The following is a 23,989-nucleotide window of genomic DNA, read 5'->3' on the forward strand; positions in this document are numbered from 1 at the left end:
AAATTGACTATTTTCCTGGAAAATAGTCACAGAAATGCCATTCAATTTTTCTGCTGAAGACTGGGACTGAACATTTTAGGAGGACTTCAGCTCAGCCCTAATTTTTTAATCTTAGTACTTCTTTCTTTCTGTAATTGGGAATGAAAGAGAAAATATAAAAAAAGGCTTTTCCTTCTAATAACGAGTGATAGTTTTTGTTAATGAAATTGCAAGTTGTTTTACACACAAAAAGGCAGCTGTGGTGAATTTGCTGCAAACTGAAAAGCAGCTATTTGGACGGGTTTAATCAAGATTTCAGTTAAGACGCAGATGACCAATCAACTACACGTTCGTTAATCGGAACACAACCCCTAGTTGGAATCTGACAGCATTAAGGTAGAATTATTTGTGACCCCCTGGACCAGAGCATGCCAGGCACTTCTGTCTTCCACTGCCTCCCGCAGTTTGGTCAAACTCATGCTGGTAGCTTCGAGAACACTGTCCCACCATCTCGTCCTCTGTCGTCCCCTTCTCCTTGTGCCTTCAATCTTTCCTGACATCAGGGTCTTTTCCAGGGAGTCTTCTCTTCTCATGAGGTGGCCAAAGTACTGGAGCCTCAGCTTCAGGATCTGTCCTTCCAGTGAGCAGTCAGGGCTGATTTCCTTCAGAATGGAGAGGTTTGATCTTCTTGCAGTCCATGGGACTCTCAAGTCTCCTCCAGCACCAGAATTCAAAAGCATCAATTCTTCAGCGATCAGCCTTCTTTATTATGTAGAATTATTATTAAATGCAGAATTATTACATGCAAACATTTCATGTATATACTGTAAACTGCTCTGTGATTATCCTATGCTATAGGTCTCAGGTCTGTTGAGGAGCCTAAGCAACACATCGCTCATTCATAATATGACCTTTTTTCTTTCTTTTGCACATTGGATAACTCAGGATAGAAATTTAAAAAGAGACAAATAAGGAATGCAACACCTCTGCCCCACCCTATCAACTGCTAATGGTCTGCTTGCTTCCACTGTGGTTCAGGTGTGTATTTGTAAATAAAACATTTTTTAAGATACTGTAAGACCCCAGTTGTCTCTCATCCCAAGGAAACTAAAACTTGCAATGCTGCTTCTCGACAGCATAATAATATAGACTATTTTCCTCTACTCGTCTCCCCCCTTTCACATTTTTTTTTTGCATAGTGTTTCACAAATACTTATTATTTACGGTATTTGGCTGTCTTGCACTGAAGCCTCCAGGCAAAACAATGAGCTATGCAGGAAGTGAAGCAATAGTTATGAATCTAAAGAATCTGTTCAAATGGAATAAATATTCCTCCTGCAAACAGACATTGAATATTCAATGTGTCATTTCATAGGATACAGACTGGGTCTTAATAGCTGAAAAACACATTACTTTCTAAATGCCTTTGCAGCCTCTTGCAATCCAGGATCCATATGCTATCAGTGGACATAATCAGATGGAAATAATAGCTTGCCTTACAGTAAATCTTCCCTATTCTTGTCTTGAGTATTTCTGATGGTACTTCTTATAGAGATTGCTTTCCTATTGAGATAAACGTATATGGACACCTCTTGAGTGTTTGCGGCACCTGCTTATCATCCTGAAATTATATACCATGGTAATCAGATAAAGCTGCTTCTTTAGATGTGCTGTAGATGCTTTGAATTGATGCAGATGAAAGTGGTCAGGCTTTAAAAAAAGATAATTCACAAAATAGGTGGATTCTCCACTGCTGGCATGTAAGTAGAGCTTCTGAAGTCTCCAACAAGCTGGAAGGATGCCCATCCAATTTTCAAGTGGTGGTAGAAAGGTGAAAGATGTTAAATGAAACCAAAACCTCAGATCTAACATCTTTGAGGTTTCATGTCAAATGGCATCTAGCTTTTGTTATTTTTGTTACAGCTCTACCAATCTCTACCTCCAGCACAAAGCAATCCTTCCTTCCTTAAGCTTGCACAAACATTTGTGGCTTAAAATGCAGACAGGTCATTCTTTCTCTTAGTTTGGATTGAAGCTGGCTTGGGGCGGAAATGTATCAAAACATGGCAGGATACATACAGGGTAGATACAAATATGGTGGTACCTCTGGATGCGAACGGGATCTGTTCCAGAGCCCTGTTTGCATCCAGAAGCGAATGCAACCCACGTTTTCGGGTTACAATTCGCCGCTTCTGTGCATGCGCGTGATGCCATTTTGACTGTCTGCGCATGCACGAGCAGCGAAACCCGGAAGTAACAGAGTTTGTTATTTCCGGGTTTCACTGCTCGCGCATGCGCAGACGGTCAAACCTGGAAGTAACAGAGTTTGTTACTTCTGGGTTTCACTGCTCGCGCATGCGCAGACGGTCAAACCCGGAAGTAACAAACTCCGTTACTTCCGGGTCGCAACCCGAAAATACTTATCCCGAAGCTACTTCAATCCGAGGTATGACTGTAGAGGCCAACATCATACATACATTGCTTTCTAAATCAACAGTGGGAACCACTGATGCAGAGTGAATGGGAGCGTGTACACAACTGAACTTAGTGGCAACTAAGAGGCAGAGCAACGGAGAGGCAAGAGACTGCACAAATGAAGCCACGAGAAACTGTGCACTCAAAGTAAAGGCAAGAAGTGAATACCCCAAAAAGAGAGAAATTATGTACAATACCTTTCAATTACCCCAGTTATGTGTTACATTCAAGGCAAGATCTTGGCACACGAGGAAATTAACCTGCATGAGGTCTCATTGAAGTGGACATTTTGGAATGAGCTTGCTCAAATGGTGCTCCCAGAGTATTGTGCTCCTTCTATTCCATTTAGTAAGCCAACCTCCTTCCCACTCCACAAAAGAAAGAGAGAAAGAGAGAGAAAGAGAGAGAGCCCCACATTATAAAGAATGTATTGCTATTACTGTAGCATATATAGTTACCTCTCTGTAATTTTCACTGACTCGGTCTAAGCTGAGAGAATATACCAGGTTCTTTCCTCCCACAAAGAGCCGGTCTTGATACTCATCTAGAAGCATTACATGAAGGCCGAGGTATCCAGATGGACTATGGAAGACTGATGTTCTGTTCAAATCCCAGAGCTCTGAAACACAACCAAAGTGTACATTATAAGTGCTGAAAAGCCTTACACTCATATTCCCTTGGGAAATTAGGGAAATGGTTCCGGGACAGTTAGATCTTCCCAAGCTTTTAACTTTATGGAATACCTGGGGTTTCGTTTTTGAATTCCCTGAACCTTAAAGGAAGGCTGGGTGGAGAGCTTTCCAATTCAATATTGCTTCTCAATACATCACACAATAAGGAGAATCTTCCTTTTTTAAGAAAGATATCTTTAGAAAAAAAAAATCAGAAAGGTTAAATCAACTGAAAGTCCTCTTTCATCCTTCTACTTGCCAGAGCTATACAACTGTATTGTCCTGACATAAACCGTCTAATGCCTAACAAGTTTATACCAGGGTAGCTAGATTTTGCACACAATTATTTGCTGATGCTTACTACAGGACTAGGGATGCAGGTGGCGCTGTGGGTTAAAGCCTCAGCGCCTAGGACTTGCCGATCGAAAGGTCGGCGGTTCGAATCCCTGCGGCGGGGTGCGCTCCCGCTGCTCGGTCCCAGCGCCTGCCAACCTAGCAGTTCGAAAGCACCTCCGGGTGCAAGTAGATAAATAGGGACCGCTTACCAGCGGGAAGGTAAACGGCATTTCCGTGTGCGGCTCTGGCTCTGGCTCTGGCTCTGGCCAGAGCAGCGATGTCACGCTGGCCACGTGACCCGGAAGTGTCTCCGGACAGCGCTGGCCCCTGGCCTCTTAAGTGAGATGGGCGCACAACCCCAGAGTCTGTCAAGACTGGCCCGTACGGGCAGGGGTACCTTTACCTTTACCTTTACCTTTTACTACAGGACTAAGAAAAGAGATTTTGTAGATTATATATCCTAAATTAAATTCTTCTCAAAAAAACCCCCAACACCCTACAACCACCAAAGATGCCATAAGAAAGGTATTACAAGATACTACAAGGCATGTCTATGTCTCCAAGAGGTGTAACCATTGCTGTGATATCTTTGGTGACTATTATTCAAAAATATGCATCTAGTCTTATGGTTATGTCTTGAACCTGTCAACCCCATGTTGGCAAGGATGAAAAAGCAAGGCCATTTCTTTTGCAGCCTTGGAAAATGATCAAAACAATTTCTACTTCAGAACCATTGCCATAAAGAGCTGCAAGTTCTTGTGAGCCTTAGACATGTAGACTGCTTCTGCTGTTTGATATTGTTTTGATTGATGTATTTTATGCATTGTACTTTCATTTGATATTTATTTTGCATTAGCCTTTGGGCCAAAAGGTATATAAATATATGTGGTGAATAAAAATACACTACCACACCACCAGGTCTGATGTAGCAAATATATTCTTTCAAATATAGAAAGAAAGATCTCAAGTGATGGGTGATGGTGTAGATAATGTCATTATATAGTTTGGTCACTAAGAGATACTAACCCTTAGCTATACCTGGGTTCTGTCATAAATGTCCTATTGCTGTTCTTAGTTAAGAGAAACCCTGGCCTGCTTCCTAACTTGTGTGTTCTTGAAGCCTTCCGAGTCAATGACACTTGGCCCAGCTCAACCTAACATGAGATTGTTTTCCAGTCTACTCTTACCTCTCGAGCAAGCTTACACTTGTGCACTGGGGGCAGGAGAACATTAGCTGGAGGCGAGAAAAGCTTGCAGGGGAAAAGAGACGCTTCATCAGCCTCATCTTTAAGGTATGAATGTTCTGGAAATAGTCAAGAGTTGTTTAAGGATTTTAGTTTCCTTCTGAATATCTTTGGGGAACCAACTAAGATCTCAGGTGAGAAACCTTCTAGAAGGAAGGGAGAAAGCTAGTTTCCACAGGACCCATCTTGAGGCTTACCCCCTGTTCAAAAATTCAAACCAGTTGGCTTTTGCACTTTGGCTAAAAGAAAAACGCTAGATAAAATAAAAAGGAGAATAGCTGGATTCCTGGGTTTAGGTTTGTGGCAAGTACTGTTGGGTGAGAGAGCCCTAGCAGAGACTTTTCAATCCTGTTCTCATGCGACCAGACACAATAGGCCGTGCATAAATATTTACAATATTCAGCATCCCTTAGTACATTTTTTTTTTTTTTACGGAATCTTAGTACATTTTGATGTTCATTTTTCAATAGCACCAATTCATCACAAGCAAAAAGGATCTCATGGCCAATGCTTTGCACTGAAAGTAAAAGAGGTTCTCAACTGAAACACATGAGGGGAAAACAATATTTTTCTCCCAGTTTGATTCGATGTGTATTTAAGCAGATACAGGTTACTCTTAGTCTCAGGTAAGTGTGAAAACTGACAACATATTTCATTTTAATAATGAGCACTCACACTATACATTGTATAGTGCAGGATCGCTCATGGTGCTACAGTTCCCAGAGAGCTTACTGGCAAACAGGGGCTGGCTTGCCTCTCAGTGTTAGTTTTGGAGGTTCACGCCCAGCCTCAGTAATCAAGTTTCTTGCTGGGAGGTGGAGCCAGCCCCATTTATAAATAGAAGGTGGAGCCGACAATAGCCAGACAGTCGGCTCTGGAGATTCACCCTCCCTCCCCTCCCTTTGTTTAATGTTTTATTGTTTGCAGGTTAACTTTTCTCTTCCTGCTTAGCGGGCGCTGCTACGGTCTTTGACTGGTTGCTGTTGCAGATCTGGGAAGACATTTTCCTGCATTGGCAGGTTTTGTCTTCCCCGTAGCAATTCATCACAACTTTGGCGGTTATGGCCTTGGGTGGAATCCTTTAGTCTTTTCTTCCCTATATGGGGGGGGGCATGAAGTGGTGACTCAGCCCCCTGCAGTGGTGATTCCAGGGTCCCCCTCTTAAAGGGGTTATATATATATTGGTGTCACTGGCCATACATCGAAAGGTCATCAGTGAACTGCCCTGCGTGTAGGGATATGGGCTGGGCTGCCTGCTACACTTACGTCTGGCAGAGCACCCCCATATCCCATTTACCCTGATGAGCCCCAGTTCCCCCCGGTTGGGGGGCTGGGAGGGATACACACCCAAGGCCTAAGCCAAGGTCTTCCTACATTCAGAAGTTCGATAAAGTTGTGGCCTAATTTTAATTCCATATAATGTTGTCAGAGTCTTTATTCCTTCCTTATGATCCCTGGGGACTGGAGCTGTCGCCGCCTGGTCACGCAGTGGGAAGCTTTATAGAAAGGTGCCTGAAGTTAGCACCAAAATGAAAAAAAAAAAAAAATTCTCTTAGAACAGTGAATCATATGACCCCCGATAGTTTTTCAGCGGAAGGCACCTCAGTCATTATCTATTGTACACCTAGTTGATATTCCAGTCAGAGCTGTCAAGATATTTCTGACAGACAGACAGGTGAAAGATTTTACAGAGTATATCGTTTGCACAAGCAGACCTACTTCACACATTCTCTAACCTCTTGTGAAATCTTCCTCAATCTCAAGTAATTATATGGAGCATCCTTCAAGAGAGATGCCTTCCAGATGTGGGGCACTGGTGAGCGGCATTTTGAACTCATCAATATGCAAGGGACCCCTTTCATGATTTCTTTATGGAGCAACGGTCCACGTTACCATATGTCCCAAGCAATAATATCCCAGACTGTATAATGTAATAATCTACAAAGTTCATGTAATGTGAGCAGACCATCTAACGGGCATCTCGTGTCTTCAACTATCAATTTAGTAAAGGGCTGTCAAATGGATTTCCTGCCATTCTTAAACCTGGGAATATTTGTCAGGATGTTGGCAGGCTACCAAGATATTAAATTTGTCTACGTTTCTTGGTACCTGCTGGAGAAGAGAATGCAAAAAACGCCTTTTTAAAAAATGATAGACATAGTCAGGTGTGGGGGGAAGACAGAAAGACTTCTTGTTTGGAGGGGGAGCAAAATTAGATGACAACCCAACCCCCTGGCCAGTGGTTGGAAGGCCTGATGGAGAATTGCTGTCTACGCAGCCCTGCTGCTCATGCCACCCAGGGGGGTGGGGCGGGGTGTATGTGGAAGGGACAGTACAATGTCTCTTTGTAGATTTTACCAGAAAGTGGAAATGGACCAGATACCTCAAGCAATCTCGTCCGCGGGCATGCAGAATTGTTCAAAGTTGTGCTTTATTTTAAAGCATTCCCATGCCATAAACTGGAGGTGCAAAAGCGAATTGTAATTCATAAAGACAAGTCAACATCTGAAGTTAAATAGAGTGATTATTGTTCTTAGAGCAGGTTAAGTGTTTCATGAAGTCCAGAAATTTATCCTCACACTTTAAAAAAGAAAAGAAAAGATTGGACACTTTTCTTTCTTTCTTTCTTTTTTTACTGGAGCCATCCTGAAGACAAGCAAGACAGAGTGGTTTACATTTCCCCTTCTCAGTTGGATCTGGTTGCTATTACTGCACAGAATCCAAAAGGCTGTAAAAACACGAGACACATCTACACTGTAAAATTGGTTACAGCCTGTCTAGATTTTTAAGCGGCTCTGTATGACTGAAATTATTTTCCTAATTTTTCCTCTGTCATCTCCTATAAGAACTTGGTTTATGCTCTTTTGTGAACACATATCAAATTCAGCTAGTGTCATTGAAACTGATCTGTTTTTAGATCTTAACAATGGAAATATAAAACATAACAAACCTGCCAAGATCTATGGCAGGAGTCTTTTTATAATCCTACTGAAACCAAAGTTCATGATCACAAAGAATTATGGTGTTTGCTTCCCCTCCCAGGTTTCCACAGGGAGATTGGAGTTTCCATCAAATGGGGTGGGGCAGAAACTCCACATATGAACATTAAGCAACTTGTATAGCTTCAGATTTTACAATTTAGCCTTAGGAACAGGTTCCTCTCCAAACAAATAAATGAGCACCCTTTCAAATAAACTAATTCAATAACAAACTGGTAATTATAATCTAATAAAATCCCTAATCTAATATTGAAACAAACAAGTTCTCTAGTATCCTTTTTCAATCGTCCTTCAGATTTTTTGGAAGAGAACAGCATTAAAATGTTAACCATTTTATTGGTGGTCTCTTCTCAAAAAACAAACTTGAAAGAGACATTAAAAAAAGGGGGGAGTGAGGGTAGGCATAAAGTTTACTGTTTGGGAGGGTTCTTTTGCATTTCAGAATATCTATATCATCTATCTATCATCTATCTATATATATATCAGAGGCTTACAACTCATTTGAGACTAGATAATAGAGATTCCCATTGTTCTGCCAAATCAAAATTTCTATTGACATCAATATGTGACAGACAATCTCCTGTCAGCAACGTACTTGATGTCAACTGTACAGCTGAGTCAGATTTGTGGGACTGAGAATGTGTCACACTAATAATTCAGAGAAGCAAATTTCCAAGAATCGTTTAAACTGGAACATGTGATGTTCCCTTACACCAAGTCAGACAGTTGACCCACTCAGATCCAGTATTATTTCCTCTAACCGGGAGAAGCTCTTCAGGGTCTTGGGCTGAGGAACCTCCTAGCCCTGCTATCTAAGATCCTTTAAATTAAGGTGAAAAGCGAGCATGAGACCTTCCTCATTGCAAAGTCACATGCTGTGCCACTGAGTTATAGCCTCTCCACCGAGGGATCACAACATTATGGAGAAAGGGATATGATATACCTGTAAAACCAGCCAGCAACACTGCCATACTAATCTTGGAAATGAGTAAGAGAACACTTCTTTGTACATTATCTGAACATCATGGTCAACTGAAGCAGGATGCCTTCCTTGGTGGCTGCTCCACAGTGACCTGCCTTCGTAGAATAGGGCAGTATCTCTACAGAGAAGTTCAATGCCAAGAGCTTTTAGCCCCATCACAGTTCTGGGTCATATGTATCAGCTAATCACATGAACTGACTCCAATGAAAACTCTGAAGTAATATCCGAGAAATGAATTCATACAAGCAAGCCACCATTTGTCTAGTCATGAACATTCAGGCAGCAGCGTATTCTGACTTCCTGACATTTCCTTACGTTGTGTTTTACACAACATAAAAGTGTCTTCTGAAAATCTAGTGGAATCTACTGGAAGTTTAGTGATCATTTCCATATTAATTGCTTCCAGGAAAAAAATAAATGCAACCCTCTTAATCAGGAGCTTTAATTTAAAACCCAACACCTGGTCCAGAGCTGAGATATAACAGACACCGTACACCAATGTTTGCTTGTATTGTCATAGTTTACTGTTCTACTTGTATGTTAAAAACAATCACAACTAAGAAACGGTTTATATTTTTCTCTGATCAACCTCTTATTCTCCAAAAGCTTTCACCAGAGTCAATGCCTCTCATTAGTCCTTGAGTTCTTGGTGATTTATTAATACACACTGAGTAAACTATTTTGTTTTATTTTTGTTATTTTGCTTTAAACAAATACAAACAAATATAAACAACCAAAATTACAAAAGAAAAATCCTTGATAATAATAATGGAAAAGGCTAAAAAACTACAAAAAATATCAAAGTACATGGCATAGAACATAAGCCATTATGGGAAAGAAAAAAAGAAAAAAGAAAGGGGAAAGAAGAAGGAGAAGGAGAAGGAAGAAAAGAAAAAAGGGGGGGGGGGAATGAGCCAGAACACAAGAAGGTCACAACAGATCATTATTCTTATCAATTCTATCTGCATTCCATAGAATCCCTCACCTTGGTATCAGGGAACATCAGGCAAATGAGTAAACTATTTTGAACATCATCAAAACCTTCCTGAGTCTTGAATGGGAAAATTTGGGAGAGGGGGGAATTTGGGGAAATGAGTGAATGCTTCAGGAACCTTTAGATCAGGCATAGGCAAACTTGGCTCTCCAGATGTTTTGGGACTACAATTCCCATAATCCCTGACCACTGGTCCTGTTAGCTAGGAATGATGGGAATTGTAGTCCCAAAACGTCTGGAGGGCTGAGTTTGCCTATGCCTGCTTTAGACCCCAAAACTTGAAGGTCACCAAACATGGTACTTCGGAGGAACTAAGGTACTGCTTTGCAAACTAGCACACCTATCTCATTGCCCCCTGCTCAACATGTAGATTGTAAATTGAATAGGCATTCAATACTTCAATGCGAGTCTCCAATACTTTTCCTGTCAAAAGGTCACGGAAACATTTAAGCAGTCCGGAATGTGGAACAATACAACGCTCTTTCTATCTGGCAGCAGTGTGGTTACAAATATTTTATAATGCACATCAAATTAAAATCATTTTAATAGTGGAAATCATGGATCATTATAGTTTTAGAAAGCACACGAGGTTCAAATAAAGCAACGTATTTCTTCTGATCAGCCACAGACAGACAGGTCCTTGGGGACGCTGGTTTATTAAGGTGTACCAGTCACTACACGCTTATTACCAGTTGAGACAGAGTGGAATTCTTCCTACAGTGTTTTGACAGAAAAGGTATCTGCTGCCTTCATTTAAAATGAAGATGCCGAATTTGAAGAGGTGGGGGCAGGGAGGGTTGGTCTTCGGAATGATGTTTAAATTGAATTTCCTTTGAAATAATGGATAGAAGCAATCTATCCCTGGAGAGTTAGACTGGGCATTCAATCCACAGGCTAGCATGGCATGTGACTGGCAGCTCATGTAAAGCTATCTTGATCCCAAAACATCTAAAGGAATAACAACACAAACGCAGCATTGTACTGACAAGGAAAAGGAGGGGGCAGAGAAAGTAATGGAACAGCAACAAAAAAGGACATTTTCCCTCCCATAGAAACCCATAGATTTCAAGTTGAACCATGAAAACTGGGGATGGGGGAAAAATTATGGCATATCCGTTGAAGAATGCAAAGTGACAAATTGAGTCCAGAATCGGAAAATATAAACAGTTAATAAATGATGTGTAAAAAGAAAGTTCTCATCACTACTAGGATCAATCCTCTCCACGTGGAGCAGCAGGATCTTGGACTGATACAGTTTTCAAGAACAGTACAGGGGCAGCGTCTTTCAGTTGGCGTTAACAACTGGAAAGGCGCCACTCATTCCAATGTGCAGGGATTTACTGATTTGCACGGGATAAGGCCACATGTTTCCTATCTCATGCAGCCTGCGAAACGTGACAGTTGATACAAATTGCTGTATTGTTATGTACTGTCCCAATAAGCGCCTTCTTTTCACGTTCAGAGCTTCTGCAGAGTATCAGCAGGAATTCTAGATGCACACAAGCACAGCATCATTAGCAAATACCAGCTAAATCAGATTGTGAATTTTCACAAGTCTGATTTATTAGCACGTTATTTGCACAACCCCCCCCCTCCAGAGTCCTACTTTATTGTGATGCACTTCCACAGGAATTTGGGCTCCAGAGTGACTGCTGTGCCCATAGAGGAAAACTGATGAATAGTACAATCAGCTTCAGCTTACTGAGAATCTTAGCTTTTTGTTCCGTTCTGTCCCCCCCCCCCCTTTAAAGCAAGTTTCTGTGGCAGCTGAAATCTCAAAAGCTAAAGAAGAGGCTGGACCAGTTTTCCAGTGGTTTGCAATGATTCTTTGGAATCCTTGCCCTTCTCATGTTCAGCACAATGGGAGGAGGGAAAGCATACAAGTTTTTATAATTTATACAGGCTGTATAATTTGGCTGCTTTTGACAGAAAATCTGGATTGACCAAGTGCAATATTCTGTTTTAACAGTTTTAACAGTACAGCCCATTAAGTGGGTATATAGTGTTTCATAATATGTTCAGTACCTCTGAGATTTTACCACCAGCAAAATTACCATAATCCACATTGCGGATGCTGAGAGTGGCTTGCCTAAGATTCCCCTGTGAGTTCATAGATTTGACCTTGATCCATATATTCTCTGCGCTGAACCACCCCCATTTATTTGATTTATGAAAAGTAAGATACAGGCACTCACACAGATGCATCACCCCATTGAAAGCTTTTACATAGCTCTTTTGAAGCTGAAGGCACTTTCTTTGGCCCTGGAAGCTCTAAATATATGCTGGTTATGAATACTTCCCCTTCCTGGTCAAGGTTCTTGAGAGGGTGGCTGCCAACCAGATCCAGGCAGTTTGGCCAAGGCTGTTTTTGGGGATCCATTTCATTCAGTTTGGGCACCTCTGAAACCACCTTGGGTGACCTGTGCTTGTCCGGAGAGAGAAGGGAGAGTGTGACCCCATTGATCCTCCTTGATCTCTTGGCAGCTTTCAGTATCATCAACAAGGATATCCTTTTGCAGAAGTTGGGGAGCAAGCCCCACTTTGAGTCAGGCTCAGATTGAAGGAAATTGGCCCCAACGCAAAACAAAATCACCTTCATTCATTTCAAACTCCGCACATCTTGAATACCCACCTCATCCCGTGTGTGTGTAGATTTTCAAAGACTCCAGCATTTAAAGTCTGGAAGTCACTGCTTTTCTGTTAGATTTAGATTTCTTCCTTCTCAACTTTAATAACAGAATTGTTAAACATGACTCATTATTTTTTTTAACCACTTGCATAGCTGAATAGTCTCGCCTATAAGATCACATTATAATTTAACTTAAGTAAGGACTGGAAGAAACATACTTTGAAATTATGGCTCTGAAGGAATGTCTGCAGCAGTGTGGGGGCCTTCCGCAATAAGTACACTCACGCCAAAAACAAAATTTAGTGATATATTGTAGTATTGTTAAGGATTGAGGTTAAACAATCTAAAACAATGATGCTAGTCAGATTGCCGTATATTGTGCTGGAAGATAAACTATAGACTGACTTAGTACAAGGCAGCTTCCTGTGCCTTTCTGGACCACAAGTTGAGGAGGCTGCTATGGGCGATGGTCCTGTAGGAAAGCTTGAGTTCCTGGCAGTCTGCCCAGCGGACGACCATCTTCTAGAATGGGCCTTGTCTACAGCGGTAGAATGGTCTCCCCAGGGAGGCTCGCCTGGCACCTTCACTACAAATCTTTAGGTGCCAGGTGAAAACTTTCCCCTTTGGCCTTTAGCTAACTATGGCCTTTTAGAAGTGGGTGGGATGTTTTTAATGTATTTCTTTCCTCTTGGTTTTAATGCATCTCTGTGGGGTTTATTGTCTGGTTAGTTAGTTGGTTGGTTGGTTGATTGGATATAAGTTTCTTTGGGTTGTCCTGGGCAAGATAAAGCCAATAGCAAATTTAATTAACAACAACAACAACAACAACATCATTGTTAGTCTACATGGAGCCCAGATTCTATAGTCACAGTTCAACAGATTTCACAAGGGAGACCCGATAGACACACAACCCAATGGGACTATTTGCTCTTATATTTACATACTGTCCTCTTGCGACACATCAGGTGGTGTACATCAATATGAAAAACAATTAAAAGCATTACAGAACAATCATTAAATGACTTGACTACTCCCCAAAAATGTATACTGTTGCATAGGCCTGTCAGCATATGTAATAGGTGTGTTTGTGAGGATAAATTCCATGCACTGCCTTGATGTGGATAAAAGTATGATAAATGAAATGATTCATTCACTGGGCAATACAGCTGTTGTCTCTGTAGTCGCCATGAGCAATTGCAATGCGTCACAGGTGATAACTTTTCAGAAACTAGGGTGGAATCTATATTAAAAAATGCTGTGAAAATGCTTTTTAAAAAAACAAACAAAAAACAAAAACATTTTGAAAAATACATTGAATTTTGCATAGCTCACTATCTCCATCTAGGGTCACATTTGTATATTGTACTTTACAACAAATTTAAAACGTTTTATTTGCAGGTGTGTAGTGAAGTCCTAGGTATGGAAAAAACCTGGTAGAACATATGTGCCCAGACTTTGTGTACTTGGAGCCAACAATCTCTAATTATAGACTCAGCATTGCCCAAGCTCAAGGCTGCTTAAGAAAACAAACACGGAATGTTTTAGCTTCCATCACTGGGTTTTAGCTGGAAGTTGTTTGAGACTGGCTTCCTTTGTGTTTCCTATCAGAGCTTAGATCTATTAAGTACTTCATGCATCCGTTCATCTACTTCACACATAGCGAAGTGCACAAAGCAGGGAGCTCTGCCACTTCTGCTTTTTTGTGGACAGAAGCTTTGCAATAGAAGTACATTGATTAATATAGGACACATTTAGTTAGCAGGGACAAGAGAACGTTTGTAGTACCCTTGACAGCTAAACCTCCTGGACAGAGGCTCTTGCTGTCTTCCTTCCTGCTGGGCATGCCAAATATATTGCTTTCCTTTCCTTTGGACCACTTCAGCGAGGCTGGGGTGTCTGTGTCTTGTTGTCAGGGCAACCCTAGACCTCCAGACACAGTGCCCAGGCTTGCAACCTGAGAAGGTAGAAGAAGAAGAAGAAGAGTTTGGATTTGATATCCCACCTTTCACTCCCTTTAAGGAGTCTCAAAGCGGCTAACATTCTCCTTTCCCTTCCTCCCCCACAACAAACACTCTGTGAGGTGAGTGGGGCTGAGAGACTTCAGAGAAGTGTGACTGGCCCGAGGTCACCCAGCAGCTGCATGTGGAGGAGCGGAGATGCGAACCCGGTTCCCCAGATTACGAGACTACCGCTCTTAACCACTACACCACACAAGGTCACTTCAGCAGTGGCGGAGCTTCATGCTCTGGCACCTAGGGGCAGAAGGCAGGCAGGAGTGGGGCTGGCACATGTCCTGGGGTGAGATGCACTGCCCACAGGGGTGTGGTGTGCATCCTGGGGGCGTTGTGCCCAGCATGAGTGGGGGGAGCTGCGATGGCACTCCACTGGGATCGCGCTGCTGGGGGCAGTGCACTCCCCCCCCACTCCTCCTCCTCCACCAGTGCTCTCCAGTCCTTTGTAATGCAGTGGTTTGACTTCACCGGGGGAGGCACTCTCTGTTGTCTCTTAAGACAGATGGGTGCCAACCACAACAATGAGGGCCAGCCACAGGGTTGAATGATTTATGAAATTTATCTTTACAACAACTCTCTGTGGTAGCTTAGGCTCACAGAGAGCTGCATGACTGAGTGGGGATTTGAAGGTGCATCTCTCCAGCCCTCATCCAATGCTTAGGAAGAAAACACTGCAGTCCTGTGCCATCTGATTCCAGTACAGTGGTGCCCCGTAAGACGAATCCCTCGCAAGACGAAAAACTCACTAGACGAAAGAGTTTTCCGTTTTTTGAGTCTTTCCGCAAGACGAATTTCCCTATGGGCTTGCTTCGCAAGATGAAACGTCTTGCGAGTTCTTGCGAGTTTGTTTCCTTTTTCTTAAAGCCGCTAAGCCGTTAATAGCTGCTAAGCCGCTAAGCCGCTAAGCCATTAATAGACGCTAAGCCGCTAAGCCGCTAATAGCCGTGCTTCACAAGACGAAAAAACCGCAAGACGAAGAGACTTGCGGAATGGATTAATTTCGTCTTGCGAGGCACCACTGTAGTTTTCAAAGTTGCATGGAATGTAGCTATCACTAGAAGTGGACGTCGGGAAACCTGACTGGTTCGTTCGGTCTGGGTCCGGAGCCTCAGGGACAGGGGCGGAGCAAGGTGGGGGCAGTGGGGGCAGGTGTCATCTCCGAGGAGGGCAACATTCGGCGTGCTGCCCGCCTGCAACTCCCACCTACCCAGAGTTGACGGCTGCCTTCCCCCATTCCCCCTTCGTTTTGACAGCCCTGCACTCCCTGGCTGCTGGAGGAGGCAGGCAGGCAGGCAGGGAGAGGACGGAAAGGAGGCAAACAAACAGGCAGAGGGTGGAGGGAAGGAGGGAAGCTCCCTCAACTCAGGCCCCAAAAAGCTCAACAACCTTTGTCAACCCTTCCCTGAAAAAAGCCCCAAAACTCCTGGCAATGACAACAGGTAGATCACAGCCAGTCTTTTTATACTGTGAGTAGATCGCAGTCTCTTGGGAGTCCAACAAGATTTCAATGTGGGAGGGGGTGACAAGAAATTTCCTGCACCGGGTACCACCTGACCTTGCTATGCCACTGCTCAGGGATACCACATCTATGATGTTGAATGGAAGACGAGAGGCTCTGTGTGTGCCAAATGTTGACGTCACACAGGGTGCCACTGAAATTGGAGATGCAAAGGTCCGCCATTGTTACTGCATTTTTAAAACAATGTAAGCGATAGCCCTAAGCATAACCAAACCCTAGATCCCAAATTTGCACTGGCATGATGCAGCACTCCACTGTCACGGTCCGGTTCACAGGCGATCAAAGTCCCGGCTGGGGACGTCGGGACCGGGGGAGCAGGAACGGGAGTCCAGAAGCCAGGAGTCAGAAAGCCAAAAGTCCAAGGGTCAGAGACACGGGAGTCCAGAAGCCAAGGGTCCAAGGATCAAGAGGCAAGGAGTCAAACACAGCAAGGCATGGAACATGTTGCTGTGGCAAAGAGCCGAAGGGAAAATGCCGACCTTATATCCCTTCCCGGCTCTTGCCACTAGGTGCTGTGAGTGTTATGTACTGAAGTTCCCACCCTGGGCCAGCAGGGGGATACTGCAGATAGTTATGCAAATAAGGGATCGAAAGTGACGTTCAGTGATTGGATAGTTACAGAAAATTGTTACAGTTACGTTGTACTGGAGCCTTATATAAGCAGGCTGACTGAACCCTTCAGTTCAGTTCTGTTCTGGCCTGTGAATAAACAAGAGCTGTTTGAAGAATCGCTGTGTCGTCTGATATGTTCACCCACAACTTAACAGTGAGTTACCAATCTGCTTCACCTGTGTGACCGCGCCTTGCCTCTTCAGAACAAACTTAGAAAGGCCCCAGTCCTGCAGAGTCCTGGCTCCTGCACGCACACCTGACATCCACAACTTAAGACCGCCACATAGAATGATCTAAAGTGGCTTCTTCCATGTGGCAACCACAAGATTAGCCTGCCTTTATCCTTCTAATGGAACAAATAGTTGCAATTCTGAATTAAAGTGGTGCACAGAAGCGTGGCCTTGCATTTGCGATGTTTTATTCTAATGCCTGTTTCTCCAGAGCAGAATTTCTGTAGGTGCCGTCAAGACCTCCAGAGGGGTCTGGCGAGGTTGTTTCCTTATGTAATCTCCATGATATCATTCACACTCTGCGATGGATTTCTTTGATGGCTTACAGGGAATTGGTTGTGGGTCAGTGGCTGGAGTAGAGACCACTGGGACAATATAATCATGAATGGCAAGAAGACTAAACGGACACCATTGCATAACCCATCTCATCTGCCAGTTCAAACAAAGATCAGAAGGGGAGGGCACCACAGCCCATAAAAATGTGTATGTTTTAATTATAACGTATGCATGTAGCAAAACATTCAATGCAGCTAGTGCCAGCTGTTTTATAATGTGAAACTATTTTAGTGGAAGAGGCCGTTTGCCATCACAAACAGTGCTGGAGGAGTGGGCAGAAAAACCCATGTTGCCAAATTAACACATAAAATAGCAACCCAAACAAAAGCAGACTTATATTTTTCATATGAATTTAGGCTGGGTGTGAGCAACTGCTGATAATTTTAATTTGGCTTGGAAACAGAGAAATGGCAGCCTTTAGAAAATGCTACTATTGTATACTCTGGACTTAAAATATTTTTCTTTTTCTTTTTTTTACAGTAAAGTACCCTATGTTCTGCACAAAATGCTGTGTTATGCCATGTAAATACACTATAGCAATTAAGCCATTTTGCTTATATTTTCTGGATTCAAAGAATTTTTCTGCTGCTGTTAGTCATAAGCCTGGGGGCAAACTGAACGTTATGTTTAAATCCTTGAGGCCTTCTTATTTATATTTTCCATGGCGGTTTCAGGAAGAGGGAATTTCAAGCACGGAATAAGTGGGTGGGGAAACAGTTAAATACCTGCCTCGCAAGTGACAGGGTCAGGAATGCTTATCACTGTTTTTCACATTCGATAGCAAATTGTGGTCAACTTTGCAACCACACAAAATTTTCTTTCTTCTTTTTCAGTTCTCTAATTTGCTTGATATTCTTCGTGCCCACACATTTTTCACATGGTCACTACGAAATTTAATGGGGGCTAAAGTAAGACAGCATGTTTCTTTTCTTTTTTAAAAAAAATATGTTAGAAATGAGTAGTATTTTTCCCCTTACCAGAAAAAGGCCCTTTAGGGAAATCCCCCAAATTAGCAGCCTCAAGAAAAACTGCCAAGTCTCCCCGGTTGGCATGTGATGCCGTTTCAGGTAAGTCCTGGACACCTGCCCCACACCTGATGTCATCTATGTGTTCTTCTTCTTTGGCGATCACTTGTACCTGAGTAAGATTGTCTTCCGCAAACACGGTTTTAAAAGTGAGCCTGCGAAGTCCCACACAAGCTTACCAGGGAGCAGGGATGGAAGAGAAATCCAACTCAGGAAGCATTTAAAGTGAAATTTATCAAATCTGCACTATACAAAGCAATATAAGCTGCGAAGCACAGCTATCATTTGAAATTTGCGCTTATCCGAATTTTTCTATGCAATTCTCCAACCAATGTTTGCGTGAAAAGAATACATTAGAGAAAAATATGCATAAAAATGAAGGCGTTAGCGAAAATAACCTTAAGAGGTGCATATGGGGAAACGGCTTGCAACAATGTGTACATTTGTCAAAAATGCAGATAGACATGAGTTTATTGGGAGAAATTCATGCCAAAATATTGAGGGATTTCCATGATGACTGAAATAAATAAATAATGAATTGGTATAGAATGCAGAGAACTGAATTTGAGATTGGAAAGACAAGAAAGTGAGAGAACTAGAACTGGCAGCTCCATCCACCCCCTGCCCGTACGGGCCAGTCGTGTCCGACTCTAGGGTTGTGCGCTCATCTCAGCCAGCGCTGTCCGAAGACACTTCCGGGTCACATGGCCAGCGTGACGAAGCTGCTCTGGCGAGCCGGCACCAGCGCAGCACATGGAAACGCTGTTTACCTTCCCGCTATAAAGCGGTACCTATTTATCTACTTGCACTTAGGGGTGCTTTCGAACTGCTAGGTGGGCAGGAGCTGGGACCGAACGACGGGAGCTCACCCAGCCATGGGGATTCGAACCGCCGACCATGCGATCGGCAAGTCCTCGGCGCCACCCGCGTGCCCCGCTGATAAGTATAGGCCTGGAATAAATTTTGAAGAAGACCTTCTCTCTTAAGAACAGCCATCCCTCTTTTCTTCTTTTCAAATTCTCCACATTCTATACTGGGAAATATTTCAGTGATAGACATTTATGTGCATACTCTGTATATACTATGCTGCTTACGCCTCTTGAAATACTGGGTTCTAAGTGAATTCCATTAAAGACATGCAAGAAATTTACTTTATTTAAATATTTACTTTATTCTCACTACTCTATCCAGTTTAAATTGTTTTAACCAAGTGTCGTGTGCGTGGGAGGGGAGAGGCGAGGGGAAGAAGAGGACAGAGTTCTTGCACCTTTAACTGTAAAATAGCAGGGGAATGTCAGCCGGTTTGGCCTGGCATGCCAATTTACATTCCCTCTCAGAAGCTGGACTATAAACATTCTGACCACTTTCTTCTCCAGGGGCTTCAAGTCATTTTAATGCAACCAGTTGGTGCCAGAAGTGGACTGCACATTCCAGTCTAGACTGAAAATGTTTTGTGAGTCTTTATATTTAACAAAACACACCCTTTAATGGAAATTCAAATTGCTCCCCCACCTGGAAGTGAGAGCATTAAAACTCTGATCCTGCAATGACATCCAAACAAGCAGATGCTTCAGAACTCCTCCGAGAATCCTAGTGGATTTGCATGGGAGTATGCAAAATGTCAGAAAGCTTCTTTTGGGGAGGTGGGGGGGGGGCAGAAAAGGATACCTGTGAACAATTTCATGCCCGCTTGCTTTCTGGGTAGCTAGCTTTAGTGATATGAAAGAAAACATTGCACATATGTAAATTGTGTCTTTCATCTCTCTTATTTAAATTTAATGTTTGCATTGTCGAAAGGATGTAGAGCAGGCATGTCCAAAGCCTGTTTTGAGGGCCTAATCCAGCCCACTGGTCGATTTAATCTGGCCCCCGTGACAGTATATGTCCTGGGGTTGTTGTTGTTTAGTTGTTTAGTCGTGTCTGACTCTTCATGACCCCCTGGACCAGAGCACGCCAGGCACTCCTGTCTTCCACTGCCTTCTGCAGTTTGGTCAAACTCATGCTGGTAGCTTCGAGAACACTATCCAACCATCTCGTCCTCTGTCGTCCCCTTCTCCTTGTGCCCTCCATCTTTCCCAACATCAGGGTCTTTTCCAGGGAGTCTTCTCTTCTCATGAGGTGGCCAAAGTATTGGAGTCTCAGCTTCAGGATCTGTCCTTCCAGTTAGCACTCAGGGCTGATTTCCTTCAGAATGGATAGGTTGGATCTTCTTGCAGTCCTTGGGACTCTCAAGAGTCTTCTCCAGCACCAATGTCCTGGGTAAAATCCTTTTAAAAAGCTCAACAACTTTGGTAGGCCCTCATGGATGTTCACTTCATCAAATCTGGCCCTCTTTGAAAAAAGTTTGGGCACCCCTGATAGAGTAACTGATCCCTTTCTAGACTTAACAAACACCAAAGCCCAAAATGCAGGTTCTGGGATAGAGTGAAGCTTGCTCCACTCCGTTCTGCTCCCAAGCTCTGCCTACTTACCCAATATGCAAATAGTCAGCCAGCAGAAAAGCCGGCCAATCAGAGCGGCTGACCCAGGAATTCCCCAACTGCCAGCTGCCCAATCCCAGCTTTGCTCCCAGCGAAGTGAAAGCGTCACAAAGGGTTGCAACAGCCGTCCACCCCATTAGGTGGGGAAGCAGCCATTGTGCGGCGATATCTGAACCACCTCATGAAGCTCTCTGTCAGGGCCCACATAATTTGTTTGACACCCCCATAATTCTTCCTAATTTCCTCCAGGAGTGTAGAGCAGAGCCATTTATCTGCTACTGGATGCTGGAACGTTACTTGTCATCAAGCCTTTGGATTTCAGATGCACAGCAAGTTTGCTTTTCTCTGTAGAAATCACATTGCCATATGTATGTCAGCTCAAAAGGCAGGAGCGTGTTCTACGGAGGAAGCCACATTATTAATGCCTTTATTTTAGTTGAATAATAGGACCCAGCACTGTACCCCCTGTAACTTGTGGAATGTAGAATTGTTTTCCCAGCAGAGAGTGGGAGAGAAAGATATCAAGGTTGACTGGATGTGGGGTGCAATAATGGAGTCTTTTGGAAGTAGGAAACCTATTGGTTGAGAAGGCAAAATCCTGGGGTGAACAGACAAGAAAAATGATGAGTGATATGAAGTATGATGAACTCCTCCTGAACATAAATGAAATAAGAATGCTCATCAAAGCATTGCTGTGCCCTTCAGCTGTGAGGTAATAAGAAAGTGCAAAGATGAATAAACTGTATCTCATTAATCACACATATCTTAAGAGTGGCACCATTCCTTTTGCTTTTCATTTATACATTTGCATGGCGAGGTACAGCTGATGGGCTCCTACACATTTTTGCAAGGTAGCCAATGTGTCAGAGCTTGACAAATGAGTTCCCCCCACTCCAAAGCTCAAATTATGTTATTTCTATACAACACTGACTAATGTAGGAAACCAAAGTAAGATAAATTATTTCAAAAATCGAAAATGATTTTGGGCATTCTTGGGAAGCAGAAGAGGAAAGGAGACATTCCACAACACAGGATAAATGAGGTTGCGCCACTTCTATGCTGCCAAACTCTATTTCTATATATTTAAGGTATCTCTGCATGCCACCCTGCAGACACAAAACCTCAGGATGGCATCTCAACGTTTCCAGGTGGTTTTAATTAATTTTTACTTTAAATTGTGTTGTGCTAACATTGTGACATTTGCTACCCTGGGCTCCTTTGAGAGGAAGTGAGAGGGGTGGAGAGATAGAAATAAGACTTTTCAATTCAAATGCAACCAAGTTATTAAATGACTATGGAAACACAAAATAATAGCACTTTCCAAATTCATCCAAAAAAATGAACTCAGAGAGCCGAATCCTTTTTTGAAATGCATTCCCATTTGATCCAAACCAATTAATTTAATTTATAATGTAGGAGAGAATAAAACTGTTTCAGCCCGGGAACGAAGGAATTACAACGCGGGCACCAGCCAGAGGGGTTACCAGGATGGCAGGGGGTTTTGTGGGTTCACAATGTGGAATGCCATGTGCCCTGATTTCAATGCCACTCTGCTCCGCTATCGCTGGTGGAGAAAAAGGAGTACAGGGGGGAGCCCACCGCCTTTGGCAGCGTGATCCCGGTGGGGTGCCATTGTGGCTGCCCCCTGCCCGTGCTGGGTGCCACACCCCCGCAGGAGGCGGGCCATGTCCCCAGGATGCACGTCACGCCCCTGCGGGCAGCGCACCACACCCCCGGGATGCACGCCCTGCCCCCATCTGCTCTCCGCCTCCCCGGTGCTGGAGCATGAAGCTCTGCCATTGCCTGCTATACCTTGGTACACGACCGTGACATGGCTCCTGAGAGACCAAATTCATGCTGCTTCCCCTCCCCGCTGGCCCTTCTTGGGCACCATACAATCTTACCTTCCTAAGAAGAGAAGAAGAAGAGTTTGGATTTGACACCCCACTTTATCACTACCCAAAGGAGTCTCAAAGTGGCTAACATTCTCCTTTCCCTTCCTCCCCCACAACAAACACTCTGTGAGGTGAGTGGGGCTGAGAGACTTCAGAGAAGTGTGACTGGCCCAAGGTCACCCAGCAGCTGCATGTGGAGGAGCGGAGACGCGAACCCGGTTCCCCAGATTACGAGTCTACCGCTCTTAACCACTACACCACACTGGCTACACTGTACAAAGCCCTTAACAACTTGGGCCCTAAGTATTTGAAGGGGTCCCCTTCCTGTGTGCTAAGATTGTCTTGAGAGGCCCTGCCCACTGGGGCACTACCAAATGAGGTTTGTTGGGTGGTGGCACATTCGAAAGGACATAGGATCAACCCAAGGCCTGGTTGAAGAGGAATGTTTTTGCCTTGCATCTAGAGATGTTTATGAAGGTGTCAGGCGAGCCTCCCTGGGGAGAGCATTCCACGAGCCAGGAGCCACTGCAGAAAAAGCCCATTCTCATGTTGACACCCTCTTGTGGAGGTGGCACATGAAGAAGGACCTCCAATATCGACTGCAGGGTCCAGGTCCAACGTTGGTGACTGAGTGGTATTTACACTGGTGTTTCTATACATTAATACTATGCTATCGCTAACTTACTAAAGCAATTTGTTATTTTATGTTTTGATTTTTACTGCTACCTATACTTTGGGTTGGATGCGGGTGGCACTGTGGGTTAAACCATAGAGCCTAGGGCTTGCTGATCAGAGGGTCGGCGGTTCGAATCCCTGTGACGGAGTGAGCTCCCATTGCTCGGTCCCTGCTCCTGCCAACCTAGCAGTTTGAAAGCACGTCAAAGTGCAAGTAGATAAATAGGTACTGCTCTGGCGGGAAGGTAAACGGCGTTTCCGTGCTCTGCTCTGGTTCGCCAGAAGCGGCTTAGTCATGCTGGCCACATGACCCGGAAGCTGTCTGCGGACAAATGCTGGCTCCTTTGGCATATAGAGAAAGATGAGCGCCGCCACCCCAGAGTTGTCCGCGACTGGACCTAACAGTCAGGGGTACCTTTACCTTTACCTATACTTAGGGTTGCCATACGTCTGGAATTTCCTGGGCATAGCCAGGATTTGGCCGTTGGAAGCAGTGTCCAGGCGGAAATCACTAAAAATGTCCAGGAAAATCCAGACGTATGGCAACCCATGTCAGAAGTGTAGATTTTGGTGAATTTCCTTAAAAATAACTCAATAGGTTATGGTGGTTTGTTTGTTTTTTTGAGATTTTGCAAAAAAAAATCAACAGCTTTGGGCAAAACTGATTTCTCCTACCTCCCCACACTACAGTTCTGGAATCAACAGTGGGAATAACACCCTGATTATTTATATACATTTAAAATTGTATTTCAAATTGTAGCCCCAATCCTTGCAGTCCAAGCGTATGTGTTTACTTGATAGCAAGTGACACTTGAGTTCAGCGCACCTTAACTCTCAAGTGTCTCAGTTCTCTTTATTGCAATTACCAATTTCCTTTCATGTGGTAACAAAAATAA

At 43.6% G+C, this 23,989-nt stretch overlaps 1 protein-coding gene across 2 annotated transcripts in view; it reads right to left on the reverse strand.

Annotated features, from left to right (window-relative positions):
- The window catches only part of SEMA3E (semaphorin 3E), a 169,059-nt gene that overhangs the window by 70,844 nt on the left and 74,226 nt on the right, over positions 1 to 23,989 (reverse strand). For both annotated transcript variants that reach the window (XM_079975172.1, XM_079975173.1), the window contains exon 2: positions 2,913 to 3,073. In XM_079975172.1, coding sequence (XP_079831298.1) covers positions 2,913 to 3,073 — 161 coding nt within the window. The remainder of the gene's footprint in view (positions 1 to 2,912; positions 3,074 to 23,989) is intronic.

This window comes from Podarcis cretensis (genome assembly GCF_951804945.1).
Source record: "Podarcis cretensis genome assembly, chromosome: 5".
Taxonomy (NCBI): domain Eukaryota; kingdom Metazoa; phylum Chordata; class Lepidosauria; order Squamata; family Lacertidae; genus Podarcis; species Podarcis cretensis.